The 18,569-nt window shown below is 39.6% G+C and overlaps 2 protein-coding genes across 3 annotated transcripts in view; one reads left to right on the top strand and one right to left on the bottom strand.

Moving 5' to 3' along the window:
• The window catches only part of ctbp2l (C-terminal binding protein 2, like), a 67,198-nt gene extending 63,156 nt beyond the window's left edge, over window positions 1–4,042 (top strand). The window contains exon 9 of the mRNA XM_034708329.1: window positions 2,239–4,042. Within this exon, the coding sequence (XP_034564220.1) occupies window positions 2,239–2,419 (181 nt within the window). The 3' untranslated portion in view covers window positions 2,420–4,042. The remainder of the gene's footprint in view (window positions 1–2,238) is intronic.
• Window positions 4,043–8,033: 3,991 nt separating this feature from the next.
• zranb1a (zinc finger, RAN-binding domain containing 1a) overlaps window positions 8,034–18,569 on the bottom strand; it is a 29,205-nt gene continuing 18,669 nt past the window's right edge. For both annotated transcript variants that reach the window (XM_034707588.1, XM_034707587.1), the window contains exons 7-10: window positions 16,505–16,625; window positions 14,673–14,802; window positions 12,215–12,444; window positions 8,034–9,010 (exon numbers count right to left, since the gene is read on the bottom strand). In XM_034707588.1, coding sequence (XP_034563479.1) covers window positions 8,795–9,010; window positions 12,215–12,444; window positions 14,673–14,802; window positions 16,505–16,625 — 697 coding nt within the window. In that variant the 3' untranslated portion in view covers window positions 8,034–8,794. The remainder of the gene's footprint in view (window positions 9,011–12,214; window positions 12,445–14,672; window positions 14,803–16,504; window positions 16,626–18,569) is intronic.

Here is an 18,569-nt window from a genome sequence, read left to right as displayed (position 1 = left end):
GGGTGCTAGTGGGTGTGGGGGTTTTGAGTGTCCCAGTAAGCATGATGACTTGAAGCCATTCAGATGCAGTTTTATGGATGGAGTCATGCTTTGTGGTTCTTCTTCTGGGTTTGGGGGCAGATTCTTTCCCTTTCTCCCCTCACTGGTTGAATGGTGGTGTTGTTTGGAGCCTCACTGGGGACCACACTGGAAACTTTTGGACTACTTTCACATTCCCTCTTAGAAGTTTTGTGTTTGCTTGCAATGTTTTGTTTCTTTTTGCATCACCTCTGATCTATAGAGGTTATAGATAGGTCAGTGTGGTTACAACACGCTGCTACACAGGGTTTGAACTCACTGTGCTTTTTTCTGATAAAACTTGATTGTTACCAACACAAGAAAGATTGTAGCAAAACAATGTGAGGGAACACAAAACTTCATGAGGTTTTTTTTTTATTTTTTTTAAAGTAAAGCAAATGTGTTTCAGAAAAAAAACATATGAGCCTTTGGGCTTCTTTTTTTGTGGTCTGTTTTCACAGTTTTACACCAGAAGTGTGTTAATGAATGGCTCTTTTCCACCCAAAAGTCACAGGAACTGAACAAGAAACTCCAATTCCCTTTAGTGCACTCTTTTTTAACATTTCAAATATGAATATTTTTGGCAAATTATACTCATAAAGGATAAAAAAAGGTTGAAATTCTGCATGCAGAACTACTTTTATAGGTGAAACAAAAAGTCAATTGATCATTTCGAGCCAAATATGTCATCATCAAGCATCATTGTTAACTTTATATGTCTAGTGACGATTTATTATTATTGACTTTGTGGTTCTTTTTTTTTATGATTTGAAATGTATTCGTTTTTACAAACATTCAAATAAAGACACACAAATAATGACAATACAATAAAATTTAAAAAATAATATACAAATAGAATAAAACAAAAGACAAACCAGAAAAAACAAACAACAAAAATCAAGAACAACAAAAACAGACAAAACAAATTCAGACAAAAAACATAAATTTGACGGATTACGACTTTGTGGTTCTTTTAACATTTTGGTTTCAAAAAGGTTTACTAGGTCTGACACTGTGTACTATTATAAACAGTACTTTTTTACTAGACAAGCATGTCAAGGTAACAAAAGAAAAACACACTGGTCTGGTAAAAATAACAGTTTTATCATTTTTAACATTTTTGTGACACTTCTGAAAATAGTAAACATATGAAACAATATTAAATAGTTGCAACCTTATAAGACTTTCACATGATAATACATGGTGAGTATGTTGGTCGGTGATCCATGCTTCCTGATTGTGTTATATGTTAATTTTGGATAATATTCATGCAGAGAGGGTCAACTGAGAAGCGTGTGTTCAGTTATTAAATGTTACATGAAATCTTTTTATTGGAATTTTTTCCTTTTTCCTTTCTTTTCATACATTAATTCACACATCACAATATGTATCAACCAAAAAAAAGACATTAACAAACAGCAAAAACAACTTAACAAGGCAATACAAGCCTAACACTCGTAGAAAAGAAAAAATACAGAGTACAACAACATAAGTATTTTAGGCAAGACAAAACAAAACAAAACAAGACAGCAGAAGAAGAAGAGAATGAAAAAAAAAAATAGCCCTTAATGGAGTATCTAAGTTTTTCAAGTTTTAGATGGACCATCACACTCGCTGCCCAATTACTGTGTGATGGTGGTTCTGTGGATTTCCAGTTAGGCTAAAGCGTCACCCTGTGCGCCTGTAAGTGTGAAAACTCTGGGAACAACTCCAAATAATGCAATGATTGGGCGGTTGTTTAATGTTAAAATGTTAAATGTTAAAAAATGTTTTAGATAGTTATAAAACTACGACTTTTTCAGTATTATGAACCAGGCTGTTATTTTGGATAATTGGTTTTTTTTAAACTGTGAGGAATGCTCAGTGGATGTCATGTTGTGTTGGACCATCAGCAGCAAAACAATTCCAGGGTTGGGAAATATTCAGATTTCCGGAGGCGTGTACATTTCTCCATTAAATTCAATAAATCAAAAAAATTATGAAAGTATAGCTTTAAGAACAGGAAGGTTTAGGGGATGTAAGTCTGCCTAAAAATGTTTCCTGATAAGTTCCTGACGTGGAAAAGAGCCAGTCACTCAATAAACACTGGGTGTTTCTCTCCCGAGTTGAGACGTGTCAGCCTGTGAGTACACCACACCCACCCTGACACTCTTTAACCTCTGACCTCTGACCTCCCCACAGATACCCGCCGGGCGTAGTTGGAGTGGCTCCAGGCGGCATCCCAGGGGCATTAGAGGGCATGGTGCCAGGTGGGGTGCCCATCGCCCACACCCTGCCCTCTGGTACACACCCCTCCCAGGCCCCGTCGCCCAACCAGCCCTCCAAACACGGCGAGACCAGAGAGCACCTCACCGAGCAATAGCAGCAGAAGGGATCGAACCACAACGTCATCTCCTCCGACCTGTCGACACTCACAAAACCAACCAATCACAACTCGACCGACCAACCGGGACCAAGAGACAGTGAAACTACACAACGAGCCAGTCGGCACCTGGGAACAAAAGAAGTGTTCCAGGGAATTTGTACTTTTAACGTTTTAGTTTTTACTCTCTCTGTCTCTTTGGGTTCAGTACCGACTTTACTCTTTGATGATGTTTTTATTTTTCTTCTTCTTCTTCGGGACATGCCTATGATTGTGGACACAGAGTCCAGTGGTTTTAGCGCTCTGGGATTCCTCCGATGAGACTCTGTCCCGCCCCTGCTTTTACACCTCAGAGCTCATGGGAAATGTAGGCCCACATCTCAACACAACAACGGGCGAACAAGAAAGAAAAACTTTGGCATCATGTGCTACTGGACCTTACACCCTTCTCTCCTCCCCTCCTTAAACTCCCTCCTGATCCTCCCTCCCCCTCCTCCCCTCCCTCCACCTCTCCTCCAGCCCTCCTTATGTAACTAATGTGTGTTGTTTAGGCCCCTCATTATGCCTCAGAAGAGAATTATTCTTATTTTCTTTTTCGATCTTTAGTGTGAATGACTTAAAATGGATTATTGACTTATATATATTTATCATTCGTCAAACAAGAGGAAAAGATTGCTCATCACTTTTAGTAATCAAGAGTGGGTTTTAACCCTTTCCTGGCAGGATACATGTGACAGGTGTCATGGTTGCAGTTGCAGGATTTCACCACTTGAGGGCGCTTCTACACAGTGTGAAGGGTTCCTTCTTCACCTGTATGACAAACGACACTCACCTTATACATTTGGTTGTGGATGAATCTTGCTGTAGTGCGAATTTAGAAGGAGCTGCCGGCGAAGAGTTAAGTTTTTCTTTTTAGTTCATGAGAGCTGGTGATGTATCAGAGTGACTGTTCGAGGAGAAACATTAAACACTTCTTAGAAATCCTGAGAGAAATATTGCAGTTCGGATGAAGGAATCTGATTCTCCTGTCGACACGCGAACAGATTGTGACCCTCCTCTCTTTGAGCACATCTCACACTGAAGACAGGAAAGGGTTAAAGCAAACTTCATTTCTTAATGACTCAGGAAAAAACACTTTTTTGCAGATATCGTTTATTCCCAGAATTTTGTCTTTGAGGAAAAAAAAGATGAGACTAAGGTGTTTTAGTCTGGATATTTCCTCTCCTCCCTCCTCCTCTCCATTGTGGTATTTTTATATACAAGGCGCATCCCACGTTTTTGGTGTTAAAGAGTTTTGAAGAGTCCTGTTAGATTTGTAATGCCTAGTTCAATGTTCCTATAACCATAGTCCTTTGTGATCCGCCCCTCTCTCTCTCTTTCTCTCTTCTCTTCTCTCCTTCTTCTATTTTTCTTTGTTTCATTGAAGGCCAGGTTCTTTTGGGGCATCCTGTACTCTGTAAGAGCAATAGCAGAAACTCCTACTTAGTGTCCCAACAATAGCAGAAGAGGCAGCCAGCAGTATGTTTTTGTTTTTAGTGTGAGTATTTGTATTTGTTTCTTGTACAAGGTGAACATTTAGCATTCAGTGCAGTTCAAATAAAAGATACGATTCTGAGAAACAAGCGTCTGTACCCACACTTCTTGTCCTGAATGTTTGAACTGGCCGATTGGAAGATTCTTTCACTTTTATTTGACATCATCTGTGTTATGTCCTTGTAGTCTGAATGCAAACATGTCCTGAAAACAGAAGATAGCTTCTACACAAGCTTTAAATTTGGACACACTGAAGCAAAAAACTCACAGGGGTAAAAGATAATCTCTCAATCTCATAATTTTTTCGCATTATCGTACACCTTTTTGTCAATGAAAGGTTTCCTGTATCCTGTTACTTAATCTTTACTTTACTAGGAAATCATTTTGACAACTCTCAGCAACCAGGCATAAGGAAAAAACAATGGGCAATTTTGTTCTCACCACCGTGTGTATATTAGTGAATCAGACTCAGTCTAAATTGACAGGTGCGTGTCCGCAACCTGCAATCAGCATACTGAGGGGGGTTCTAGACTTGGAGTCAAATGGAGTCATAACCCAGGCCATAAATATAACATAAAATATGCTCACCAACTAGGCAACCGTTTCTTAGAGCAGGGGTTCCCAAAGTGGGGGTCGGGAGACACAAATGGGGGGTAAATGGTAAATGGACTTGTACTTAAATAGCGCTTTTCTAGTCTTTCTGACCACTCAAAGCGCCACATTCACTCATTCATATCCATTCACTCACTGATGAATGGACTATTCTAGACAACTTAAAAAAGAAAAAACATTCTGGAAGACATCTCACGTCCCCGAGGGCAGCTGTGGCTCAGTGGGTAGTCAGTCGTCTGTCAATTGTAAGGTTGGCGGTTCGATCCCAGCTCCAGCAGTCACATGCCGAAGTGTCCTTGAGCAAGACACTGAACCCCAGTGTGTGAATGTGAACGAATGAGATCAACTAATACTAATGGTCCCTGACCAGCCTCCACCATCAGTGAGTGAATGGCTATGAATGGGTGAATGTGACGAGTAGTGTAAAAGTGCTTTGAGTGATCAGAAAGACTAGAAATGCGCTATAGAAGTACAAGTCCATTTACCATAATGGTAGAGGCTGCTATTTAGTAAGGGACCATCAGTATTAGCTGATCTCGTTCGTTCACCTCTGATCAACAGTGGGAGCAATCTGGGGTTCAGTGTCTTGCTCAAGGACACTTCGGCATGTGACTGCAGGAGCTGGGATCGAACCACCAACCTTACAATTGATAGACAACCGTCTCTACCCACTGAGCCACAGCTTCCCCAGGGGGTTGTGAGATGTCTTCCAGAATGTTTTTTCTTTTTTAAGTTGTCTAAAATAGTACATTTCACCCATTATAATAAAAAAAATATCCACAAAAATAGTTGCTAACCTTGAAATAAAACCTTGAAAATAGAAAATGTGATGAGTTGTCTGTCTTTCTTTTTGCCAGATGGCTATATGACAGTCATCTGGCTTTCTTCTTTTACTGAAAGTAGTTTAAATATGTCATGCATTTAGTTGAAAGAGTTTGTGTTTACATTTTCTGAGAAAGTTGGTCGTCATCATTTGTGCGTATGCATGGTCTGAGGAAGTTCTACTTTTGTTTGCAGTGTAAGAACAAATTCAGTAAGAATATACTGATGAATCCCAGATTTGTGTTTCAAACATTCGTACGCACTGTTAGTGAATGAGGCCCATTGTACTTATACAGGTTGTTTCGGGTGTTTTGTAATCACAAGCTTTTGTATCTCATGATATAACTTGATCTCTAATCTGAGGAGGAAACATAGTAAACATAATCACCTGTAAAGCTGCCACTGTGAAATGATGTCACTGATTAATCATTTATATATCTATATGTGAAGGTAGATTCTTATTGTTGTAAATAAGTGTTCTCTTTACAACATATTTTCAGTTTTTCTTAAGTTCTTAGTTTAAATTTATAATTTATTTTGTGTTATTTAACATTATACAGGTATTCAGATAAGAAAAATAGCATAACTAATGATTTTGCTGGAGCGTATCAGCACTCAGACGTGCCTTGTTATGCTCTTGAGACTTGGTAGATTTCGTTCTTACCAAACAACAAATCCCAGATAAGAAACTTTAAGAGTCAGAATCTTCTTGGAAACGGCATTAAGCAGGATTTATGAAGAAATTTCTCACTGGAAGCAGTTACTGAACGAGGGCCATTACTTCTTCTCGATTAGGGAGAGAAATTCTCTCCATCTGTGCCTAAAGGAGGTAAAGGTAAAGCTTGGTGACTTCAGCTTTATGCTTATTATTCAAATTTTGCAGCAAACCAATTTAGAGTGCTTTTTCTTTTAGTGGGTCTGTCAAATGTTTTACCCGATCAGGAGACAAGTGTTTGTAAATCCTGCTGTTTGTACAGAGGCAGTACACTTACAGCACACATTAGTTAAAGCTGGGGTTGGTAGTCAGATTTAGATACACTTTTTGTTATACTGGTTAAAATGATCTTTATGTCCCGATGGCAATTAATACATAATGTGTTCTGAAAAAAAGCCACTATCTACAGCCAGAGTAAACCTTGGAAAACACCAACCAATCCCCACCATCAGGAGCCAAAATATGAAACCAATCAAATCCCGTCCTGCTGTTCTGCCCGCCTTCTGTGCGTACATTTCATGTTTGTTTGTGTTTTTAACTTTCACTATGATAATGTTTTGGTGTTTTCTTCCCGCTGAGTGAGACATGAGTTGACGTAGTGCGAAACATAAACGATGTGCTGAGGACCGGTTTTGAATCAGTCACGATCATATGGTCGCGAATTAGCTGCGCTCGTGCATGTGAGCGGAGGCGTCTTCTTGGTGGAGCTCCGAGAGGAGGGGGGAGAGGGGTTAGACAGAGTCCTGAGGAAATGCTACATTCAAATTCATGCTAGTTTTCTGTGACTACCAACCCTAGCTTTAATGTCACCATCAACTCATTTGCTACATTTTGTCAGCGTTTAAAATGATGAAAAACATGACAGTTTCCCTAAAGTGAAGCCAAAACATTTAGCGGTCTGGCTTAGTATAGGTCACAAAGCCCACCTCCTCCATGCCAACAGATGGGACATGGGTCAAACTTTCAAATGACGATACACGTCAAATGTGTTTCTTTAAACATGTTTTTTGTCATTTTTGTTAGCTATTATCAAGCTAATTTGTGTTCACATGTTTAGCTAAGACATTTCCTTTTAATTGGACATCTGCAGCTTTAAAAATATGGTCTTGTATAAAATGTAACTGCACTTAATATCTGCTGCTTCTGTGGAGTTCTTGGAGGAATTGTGATGCTACCTAGGAAAGCAGAGTTACGTAACTTTTTTCTGTTGTTTTATTTCAAACTGTATGTAATGGGTGAAGTACTTTAGTATAACTATTTTTTTTAGTCTACAGTCAGCATGAACACACACACCCCTTGCTTCAACTCGGTCCTTGTGCATAATGAACAAGCGGCAACCTCCGGTCTAAAAATATGAGTCCAATGCAGAAGTGTTAAAACTGTAGTTCATCGAGGATCCGCTTGAGGCTGGCTCCGGAAGTACTGGAAACCACATACACACCAATTCAAACAAGACGATCTTTACAGCAGAAATAAACATGTTTACAGCCTGGTTCAAAAGACGAGTGTAGTCTGGATAGCTCATTCGACTGTACGGGGGGTGAATTTTTTTATAACGTGGCAATTTCGAAGATATTGAGATTATGAGTCTTCCATTAACAGGCACAGCTGACTTGATTGACAGGCGGGAACACTGTAGCTGTTGGCTAGGAGGCTCAAAGCCTGCCTCTTTACAACACAATCGCTCGACAGCAGCAATATGGCTGCCACCGCCAATTGGCCTCAAAACAGCGCTTCAGAAACAGATGGGTGACGTTGCGGATCCTACGTCCATATTTCATAGTCTATAATAATGAACTATTGAATAGATGACTTAAATCTTAAATTCTTACTCTACAATCTCACCCAATCTGTTTTGAAATTTGGTCAAACAGTTGTACTAATCCAAACATTATTAAATGAGGGGTTAACAAAGAACAAATAGGCAACAAAGAGGATGCAAGTGAGTCAAATTTAATATGAATGCACTCTATAGAAAGAGGCAGAGTGTTTGGTTTTCTGTTTTCCCCACCAGCATCACCACCACCCACTCTTACATGACCATGAGCCACTAAACCACACGTAAAAATGTCAGTAAACTTACATGTCCTTTCCCCCCTCCCGCTCACAGAATGTGGGTATAATCTGTGCAAAATAAAATACTTCAAGACCCGAGGGATCAAACAGAACACAGATAAAACAGGACAAAAAAAAAAGGGTATCGCCTCTCCTAAACAAATAAATAAATCCAAACATCGGGGGAGGGGGTCGCAGAGGGAAAACAGGGTTCTTTAAACCTTAAACATACACACGGGGATTAGCATCATCTCGGTTTAAGCTAAATTTCTGTCAGGCATCTCTGTAAATGAAATTTCCCATGTAGAGCGGTGTCAGGGTTGACTTTAATATATTCCTATAATTCCTGGTTTTTCTCTCAGGTGGAGATGTTCACTTTGATTTCAAGGAGAATTCTGGGTACAGGAGTTCAAACTATGCAGACTTGATGTGCTTTCACAGGAGCAGTAATCAGGATTCTGTTTGTTGGTGCTGGTTTCTTTTTTTTTGTTGTATCTATCACAGAGCTCACAGACCACATGCATTATAACAAGTTAAAGATTTACACTTTGATGAAAGAAAAGAAACAGAAATGTAGATAGTAAGGTTTTTTATCTCTCCCAGAGCCCCCCCAGTGTCCGGTCTGAAAGTGAGAGCTCTCACTCGTCTTCATCGTCCTCCTCCTCGCCGTCAGACAGAGAGGCACAGGGGCGGATCTGTCGGTATCTGTCCAACCACTTCTCCACCATCTGGGTGACCAGGGGGTGGTTGCGGCGGCGGGAGCTCTTCTGCATGGCTGCCAGCATGCCTCCTTCTGTCACGCAGCAGTCCAGCCATTCCCTCAGCAGCTTCTCCTGCTGCTCCTCGTTCCCCATCTGGGTTGCACAGAAAAACATGCAGTCACTTATTAAGGAGGGAAATGGGATGTGTTTATTACCTTGTGAAACCACTGGAGACCACAGTCGACAGGGTCATACACCTCAGAGAAGTTCAGATCTAATACTCTTGAAGAAGATCCATGCCACTCAGAAAAAAACAACATTTATCTGTTATTGCTTGACAAAATTTTCACTACTATCATTGTAATCTGGTGAGACTTAGATTGTGTGTTGGATTGGATTAGGGCCTGGGTTACCCTACATAAACCAAATATTATTACAACTTCTGAAACCTGGCAACATGATAGGATTAGTGATGATGCAATTAAAATCAATAACTGTGTACTTTATAGCGCAGATAGAGGCTCTAGAGGAGGTGGTGTGGCAACATACGTTGATTCTAACTTTGTGTCCCGATGTGTCACCCCTAGTGTTGAACCAGTTAATTTCAAATGTCTTTTTATTGATGTTGTTTTCAACAAAAATAAATACTTAACTATTGGCAACATATACAGGCCTCCTTCTGCTCCAGTTGACTGTGCTACCTGTAATTTGTCAACTATCAATTCTCTTGAAAGGCATAATGGATTGATTATCTTGGGTGACTTTAATAATAACTGGCTGGATCGTTCATCTTCAAATTCATTCAGACATACGCAACATCCCTTCTCCATTGTCCCCAGAATCCATAAAGAAATCGGTCACAGGTCATTCAAATTCAAAGCCCCATTCGATTGGAATATTCTACCCCCTTCTCTTAAATCCATCACCTCCATCAAATTTGTTTTATCATTTAAAAACAAGCTGTTCCCGTTTCTGACGTGTGTTAATGTGCTTTTTTAATGCTTTTTTCTTTTGTTGATGCTGTCTATTGTGTCAAGGTTTTGTTTAATGAAGGGGTGCTGGGCGGGTCCAGGAGTGAGTAAGGGTGAGGGAGAGCTGTCTGTGTTTGTGTCATTGTGTTTGTTGTGATTTACTGTTTTGTGTGTATTAATTTGCTTTGTGTTTTGTTGGGACCCCCTTGAAAATGAGATGCTGCATCCCAAGGGGCTATCCTATAATAAATAAATAAATTACAAATTTCCAACACATATACGATACCAAGGCAGGCTGTCCACCTATATCTTTGCACGCCCGATTCTATAAGATCATCATCCATGATCAATGATTTACACCATCTCTCATCCCTGCTCTTCATGTCTGATAACCTGGAGCGACTGACACGTGTACTTCAGTTGATCAGAGCGAGAGAGAGGTCCTTCAGATCTTCTGTCAACGCACTGATCAAGGTGTGACGTCTCATGTTAATTAAGAACCTTTTCATCCCGCTGTTTTAAAAGTCAGCTGGTTACTATCCATGTCGTCCTGCACTATCAATGATGTATCTTGTTGACACGCTGTTGTGATAACAGAATATCGAGTTAAACATTTCAGAGGGGGGAGCTGTGATATTTGGTTGTCTTTGTAAAACAAGCTGCTGATGAGGACTGTCGGAAGATCACGCATATAGAATAGAGAGAAACTGTGGGAGGCGGGGCGGGACAGGCCGCTGTGTGAAATAAGAGAAGGAAGCTGTCAGTGTGTGTGTGTGTGTGTGTGTGTGTGTGTGTGTGTGTGTGTGTGTGTGTGTGTGTGTGTGTGTGTGTGTGTGTGTGTGTGTGTGTGTGTGTGTGTGTGCGTGTGTGCGTGTGTGCGTGTGTGTGTGCGTGTGCGTGTGCGTAATGAATTTCAATATTTCCAACAGACAACTCTTTGACACCTCCCCACCACAGGTACAGCGTCGTTCTGTGGGAAACACTGATTATCATAACGCTTCAAGCTACAAACAGTCATCAAATTATTGTCTGATGTGAAGTGAAACATCATACAAAAATGTGCTTAAAAAAACAAAACACTTTCCAAAAGGTTAAATTTGTGATGAAAATTCACATTGATCCAACACTTTTCATTCAAGTCTGACCACCATATGCTGCCCAGGTAATGTGACAGCTAGCTGACAAGCAGACTGTACACCGTGTTCCAAATTATTGAGCAAGTTTGTGAATATTTTTAAAACTATGTTAACAGTCGTTTTCAAATTTGTTAGGAAGTCAGATAGTGAATATATTTCTTCAACTGTGTGGTTAAAATGATGTTTTTCAAAGTACGTTGGCTGTATTTTTAAATAAATGCAGAATCTGTAGAAATGAATGTGCCAAATTATTATGCAAGTTTGTAATAAGAGCATATAACTTCTGAAAATTAAAAACTAGGCACCATTTTAAACGTTCTATTGACTGAAAATAATAATATTTACTACAACTGTATTCAAAATTCAACAAAAACAACAGTTTTCTTTAGATTTGTATACAAAAAAAAAAACTGATAATGTCTTTGAAACATTTAAAATCTAGAGTGTTTCTCAAATATCCAATATAACCTCATTTTCTTTCAGTGAGGGTCAGAGGTCACTGGTAAACAGATTTAGTGAGGTTTCTGATGACTTCTCTGCTGACACTGTGAGCTGCCCCTTGTATGGCTTTCCAAAGATGCTCTTTTGAGCTGTATTTCTTGCCATTACTGTAAATTATCTCCTTTATTATTGACCACGAGTTCTCAGTCGGGTTGAGATCAGGTGAGCAGGCAGGCTAATCTAAAGAAAACTGTTGTTTTTGTTGAAGTTTGAATACAGTTGTAGTAAATATTATTATTTTCAATCAATAGAACATTAAAACTGTTATATGCTCTTATCACCAACTTGCATAATACTTTGGAATACTAATTTCTGCAGATTCTGCACTTATTTAAAAATACAGCATCATTTTAACCACACAGTTAAAGAAATATATTCACTATCTGACTTCTTGACTAATTTGAAAACGACTGTTAACATAGTTTTCAAAATATTCACAAAAATGCAACTTGCATAATAATTTGAAACACGGTGTAATGGAGCAGGTTTTTGACAAATATTTTCAAAAGACAGATTTTATCAAGTGTTTGAAATATTAAATGTACAGATTTTATACAAATCTAGCCTCTTCTTTTTGTGTCAGATGTAGCCATCTAAAAAAAAAAGCCAGCTCAGCTTTTTGCAGATTAACAGGAACCCCGAGACATGAATAATCACATTAACATCCCATTAATAACAGCATGGAGGGTGTTTGTGGAAACCTAAGACTGAGAGTTATATACATTTTGAGCTCCAATCCCAGTCCCTACCTCTTGTGCAGACAGGAAGTGAATGTGCAGCAGTTTCCTCTCGCTGTCCACCAGCGGCAAGAAAGTGACCGTGACATCATCGTCAGTGTTGAGGTTGGCGCCCGCACCGCGATTGTCGTAGCCGTCGTTCTCCATGGCCACCAGGGCGGAGAAGTGGCCCCGCGTGTAACCCAGGGCGATTGGGCTCTTCCAGCAGAAACTCTGCTCCCATAACAGAGGCAGGTACACACCTAAACACAAACACACACACACACACACACACACACACACACTCATAAGCCGAGGCAAAGCAGATGGGCGCCACCTGAGACGAGCAGGTCCTGCAGCTGAACGCTCTCATTACAGAGTGGGTGAAAGTCATTTAGGGACAAAAACCGTCTCAGTGTCAACAAGCTTATGGCGGGTATGGTTTGCGAGATGTGCAACTTTTTGAGACCTGAACTGTTTGTTTAGTGTTTTTTAGCCTCAGCCATTTTATTTAAGAAATGTTAAAAACCATTTCTTCCACAACATCTCTTATGCAGCAGAGTATTCCTGTGTATATGGGAGATAAAGTTAGAATATCTAGCTGAATATTCAGCCAACAAATAAGAGTTATATGTGTGTTTCTAAGATTTCTAAATTGCAGGGGGTTTTTTTTGTTTAATTGGGATTCTCTTAACTTTAAAAGTTATTTTACATCTATGATTTAATAGTAGGACACAGTTATTCATTGAAATTTAATTCAATATCAATGATTGAGTGCTTAGGGACTGTAACATGGACAATGAACTTAGTTTAAAATTTTAAATAATGAACTATGAAGTTTGTATTGGTCTGTGTGCTTAATTAAAGTGTGAACTTTCACAACACAGGATTTCACTTTCACCAATGGAGGTTACTTCTTAGTCACAGGGCTGCTAAGCTAGGTGTAACATGATTGTGGAGTCTCAAATACCTTATTTCACATCCTGTTTAAAAAGTTACATTCTAAAATTGAACTCACGAGTAAAATCAACAGCTTTTAGAGCTTTGAGAACAAACATTTGGAGAGCAAAATCATCTTGAATTCAAATTAAAGCAATTTTTAGTGACAAAAAACACGACAGCATTCTCTGTTTCTCTGACATATGTCTGATAGTTTCTGTATTCACTTCCACACACTGTCTGAAGGAGTGAGGAATTTAATTTTGAGAGCCATTACAATGTCATTTTTACAATGTTACAATGTTACAATGTCATTTAGCAGACGCTTTTATCCAAAGCGACGTACATACGAGAACAGGAACAACACAAGCTAAGATCTAGACAAGAGGAAACAAGATCAGTAAGAGTAACAAAGTTAACACTGAGAAAGTATTTCTCATGAGTGTTACTTCAAGCAAAAATAGAATTTGATAGTCACTGGCATCAATTAATGGTGTGTTTGTGTTAAAGTCGTGTTGACAAGCACCAAGACCAGGTGTAGCTAGTAGCGGGCACTGGCAGTGTCTGTCTCAACCTTTTTCTGTGACACAGCAACAGTGTGGCGTGTATTTTTGTGGCGTTTCTGAATCTCATACCACAACCATAGACTGTATAAAATATGGACATAGTATCCGTGACGTCACCCATCTGTTTCCGAAGAGCTGTTTTGAGGCCAATCGGCGGCGGCAGCCATATTGCTGCTGTCGAGCGATTGTGACGTAAAGAAGCAGGCTTTGAGCCTCCTAGCTAACAGTGTTCTCGCCTGTCAATCAAGTCAGCTGTGCCTCACATTGGAAGACTCGTAATCTCAAGATTTTTTAGAAAAAACATCCACCCCCCCGTACAGTGTGTGCCAATCGAGAAATTAGCTATCCAGACTACACTAGTCTTTTGTACTAGGCTGTAAACATGTTTATTTCTGCTGTAAAGATTGGGTTTTTTTAATTGGTGTGTATGTGGTTTCCGGTACTTCCGGAGCCAGCCTCAAGCGGATCCTCGATGAACTGCAATGGACTCATATTTTTAGACCGGAGGTTGCCGCTTGCGCTACCACTACCGCTACGCATATTTCGAGCGACTGTCACTTTTATTTTCATTCCCTTTTGCTATTTAATGCAGTAAGCATTCTTCTTCTTCTGTTATTTAATGCGGTTAGCAAACAGCTTTAAGGTGCCACCGTCTGTCGGGAATACCATATTACAACTAGACGCTGGTAAAAAAGGTGAAAAGTAGTACTTTTAAAATGGGATAATAATATTCACTTTAACTCTTCGATTTTTAATAAGTGAACCAATGTGCAAGCATTCAAAAACCATGTGCCCTAGTTAGTTCAGTAGAAAGTAGCTCATCAAATTAGTCCAAGTAAGATTTGTTAACAGCAAATTAAAGAGACTTTTTACAAGGCTGTAGTACACCACAAGAGGAGACATGTTAGGTTGTAAAGAGGAATCATTTGATGAGGAAATACTGTCACTATGAATATCACCCAGGTTTTATTCCACTCTGTTCTCACCTTGAAAGCGAGTGTATCCTAACGTTTCCCCACGGAAACTTTTGTAGTACTTCACTCCGTAGACTATGATGGGTCTCCGAAGAATGTGTGCGAGAACGAAAATGTGGGTCTGCTCCAGGCTGGCCCCGGGCTGATGGAGAACAAAAAAGACACACACAATAAAAACAAAGTTAATACAGTAGTATCACACAAAGTTGTACATTAAAAATCTAAAAAACAGTGATCAGGGCTTAGACTGTGATCTTGTTTCACAAAGAGGGTGTCTTTCACACTGTGTCGCTGCAACACTGAAGCTTTGAGCGTGCCTGCATGACACCTTCTCTTTCCTTCTCATAAAGCTAACAGATTTTAAATATACTACAGCGAGAACATGAGTAGAACGGGAGGTTCAAAGTCATTCACTCTCACAGGACAGGGTATACAAAGGTGGATCTTATCCCTCGGATCTCTCTATTACAGCCAAATCCTGAGACAAGGTTATCACATGGTCGATTTGGTTGTGTTTGTTTATACTCCCAGTGGAGTGGCTCTGTGAGCTAAATGCCTGTAATCCTGAGGTCACATGTTGGGAAGGAGTGCAGCCTCAGCAGGCGTGCCAGCCGAGCAGATGAGCTGTGTGTGTCAGTCTACTACTCCATCTTAGGGGATCTACTTTAATTGCTTTTGTCCTTCCTGGCATTCACACACGATGCACCTTCCACAGTAAGCACCGCTCTTCCAAATGAGTCTCCTGCTCAGTTTATCGCAACTTAATCCAGTGACACAGTTAATGAACAACTTCCAAAGAGCAGATCTGATACGTGCTCAGTCTTTTTTCATTTATGAGTGTGACCGGGGAGAGGATAGATGCTGTTACAACTTGGCATTGTTCCATCTGTGTCATATGGTTCAATTATGTTCCAAAAAATACTGACCTTCAATCCAGCACTAGTGTGAACATGCCCCTCACACTAATGCTCTTCATTTCACTTCATTTTTAAAGGATGACACTATCAGATGGGGGGGCTTTTGCAGGTCGCAGTGAGAGGACAGGACAGAAATGTAAATCAATATCAGAGTGAAATCCAAACCAGGCCACAGCTGCTGTGAGCTTATACAAGTTAGATGGAGATTTGAACCTAAGTGGGGTTATGAACCCAAGTGTGATGTTCTCATTCGCAGCCAAGGACATGCATGATTAGCGTGGACAAAAGAATGCAGAAAAAGTGATGCAAACTCTGCAGAGGACGGTAATAGAGGTTTGTGGTTCGTGCTGTGACACTGACAGATGTAAACAATGAAAGTTTAATAAGGGAAAATAAACACAAATAAAGCTTTGGAATTTTTAAATGTCTGAATAAAAAAAAAACTGCTTGTTTGTAAGAACACAAAATCAAAGGTGACCTTTAAGAATCGGAAGACGCATGATCTTTTCACTTCACTTTTCCTCTGAAAGTATTAATAGGATGACCAAGAAAAAGGAGGCCCTTTGTGACTGAACGAGGAAGTAAATTTCCATTATTTTTTACATGAGGTTAGCAGTTTAATGATCCTCTTAAGCAAGGAAACAAGTCTCCAATTTTTCTGAGTGTGGTTGCAAATATTTGATAACATGCCAACTAAATACACACATTAAGAGCCTGACATTTGGACTGTGAGAAAGCATTAGTGTAAGCAACACATTTTTCCAAGTATTGTACCCTGGTTCCTCATTATGAATTTACAAGAAGCTCACACACATACACACACTCCCTGTACAGTCAGACCATGCCAAACTGGCCTTGTTTAAACTCTTGGATTGATAGTGAACCAGAGGAAGGAAGTGAGCAACGCAGAAGGAACCTCATAATTACCTGGCTGGCCAAAGACAGGATGAACGCCCAGTCCTCCTGCCACTGCTCCTCTCTGAGGGAGAAGTGCAAACCGAAGCTCTGCGAGTACCACGACTCCCACTCCTTCCAGCGTGTGTAAAACCTAAACAAAAAGTCACATATTAGATGACTTACTATTAAGGTTGCAAATGGGTGGAACATTTCCGGTAAATTTCCAGAAAGTTTCCGGTAAATTTCCATGAGAAGTTAAGCTGGGGAATTTTGGAAATATTCCAAATTGGAAACTTTCCATGGGAATTATTGGAATTTATGGGAATTAACTGGGAATTGAGGGTCATTTAATGCAACGGTATCATATCCAAGCATCAATTCTGTCATTGAAGAACAAAAACATGAATGTTGAGTTAAATATCTGGTTGTTTTAGTCAGGATTCTGCTAAAACATATTTTCCCCAACTATATTTAAGTTCCCTATTAGGAGCCAACTACCAATTTAGTAAATTCCTGGTTTATTCCCATTAGTTCCCATGGAAAGTTTCCAACTTTGAAAATTCCTGGAATTTTCCAACCCTACTTATTATACCCAGTTATACAAAATGAGTGATGTCTGCAATACTAATGGAAAGGAGGTTATCTCTGTTGTGCTTTGTCATTACTAAGTAACCAAACACTTGTGTATTTGATTATGGAAAGAGGATATGTAAATATCCTGATGTCATGCCTCTAAAGTCAAATGATCAACACTAATAATCAGCCAGCAGGCTCAGACAGAGAAGGCAATGGAAGCAGTTTGTATACCATCACTAGAGATAGACCAATATGTTTTTTTCAGGGCCGATACCGATTGTCAGTAGTCGAGGAGGCTGATAACAAATATTTGGAGCCGATATTCATGCGGAAGAGCATGTCTGTGTTGCGGCCATAAATAGTGCAAAAACGAACGTGACTTTCTGGCAGCAAATTTAAGTGCTGAAAAAAATCCAAGTGGAACGTACACCTAAACAGAAGTGAGTACTTGGGTTGGAATCTTTCAAAATTCGCTAAATCACGTGGCAGAAATGAAACAGTCTGCAGAAACGGTAGCCTAGCTTGCGTTCCATTTCTCCCTGCAGTTTCTCATTGGCTGATTGGCTCTTACACGTGCCTCGGCTATGCGTATAACCAATCAGATGATGCTGTGGTTGGGACAATGCTGGAGACAGAGTAGTGTCAGCAGACAGAGAGGCGCGGCTGCATCAGAGCCAAAATAACCCAGTTTTAAATTGATCTCTAATCGGCCTTCGGATTAAATACAAAGCTGATGCCGATGTGTGTCAAAATGCTGAATATCATGATTATATTATTATTATTTCCATGTGTGTGTAGGTGCATGTATCTATGTATATGTATGTATATATATATGCATGTATGTAGGTGTTCCTTGAATTGTTTGCATTGATCTTTTGTTTGTAATGTGTTAAATCTAAATAAAAAGATCTTTGAATAATCATAATCAGTGCAAAATCACCTGAATAGATTAAAAATAAATAAATAAATGAATAAAAATGTTGAATATTGGCGCAGATAATCGGCCCGGTCGATAATGGGTCTATTCCTAACCATCACATCTGCTTCATCTCTGAAATGCTACTCCAGCAGTTACTACACAGTCTGGAAAGCCCTGCAAGGACTTATCCTTCGCCAAATTTCACACTGAATAATCTTAGGTGATAAAAAGTGAACTTATGTTTCTTTCTTTCATCAAATGTAAGGAGTCTGTGAGTGAGAACATTTTGAATGCATCAAATCTCAGGGTGAGTGACAACTTTACCTTCTGTTTTCAGTACCAAGCAGCTTTTTTACTCATAAAAGCTGATAGATACTCTAAAGCTCTTTGACTGAATGTGTGGATTTATGCAGATGACGCACTACTCTATATGTTAACGTGTGTTTTCATGCAGACGACACTCTGCTCTGTGTCTATACGCCTGTTTTATGCAGATGATGCACTACTCTATGTCTAAATGTGTTTTTATAAGCAGATGATGCTCTGCTCTATATCTTAATGTGTGTTTATATGCAGAGGACACACTGCTTTGGGTTTATA

The sequence above is a fragment of the Notolabrus celidotus genome, chromosome 18, assembly GCF_009762535.1.
Source record: "Notolabrus celidotus isolate fNotCel1 chromosome 18, fNotCel1.pri, whole genome shotgun sequence".
NCBI classification, from domain to species: Eukaryota; Metazoa; Chordata; class Actinopteri; order Labriformes; family Labridae; genus Notolabrus; species Notolabrus celidotus.
Note: the sequence above shows the minus strand (reverse complement) of the source record. Positions and strands in the feature narration are given on the sequence as shown.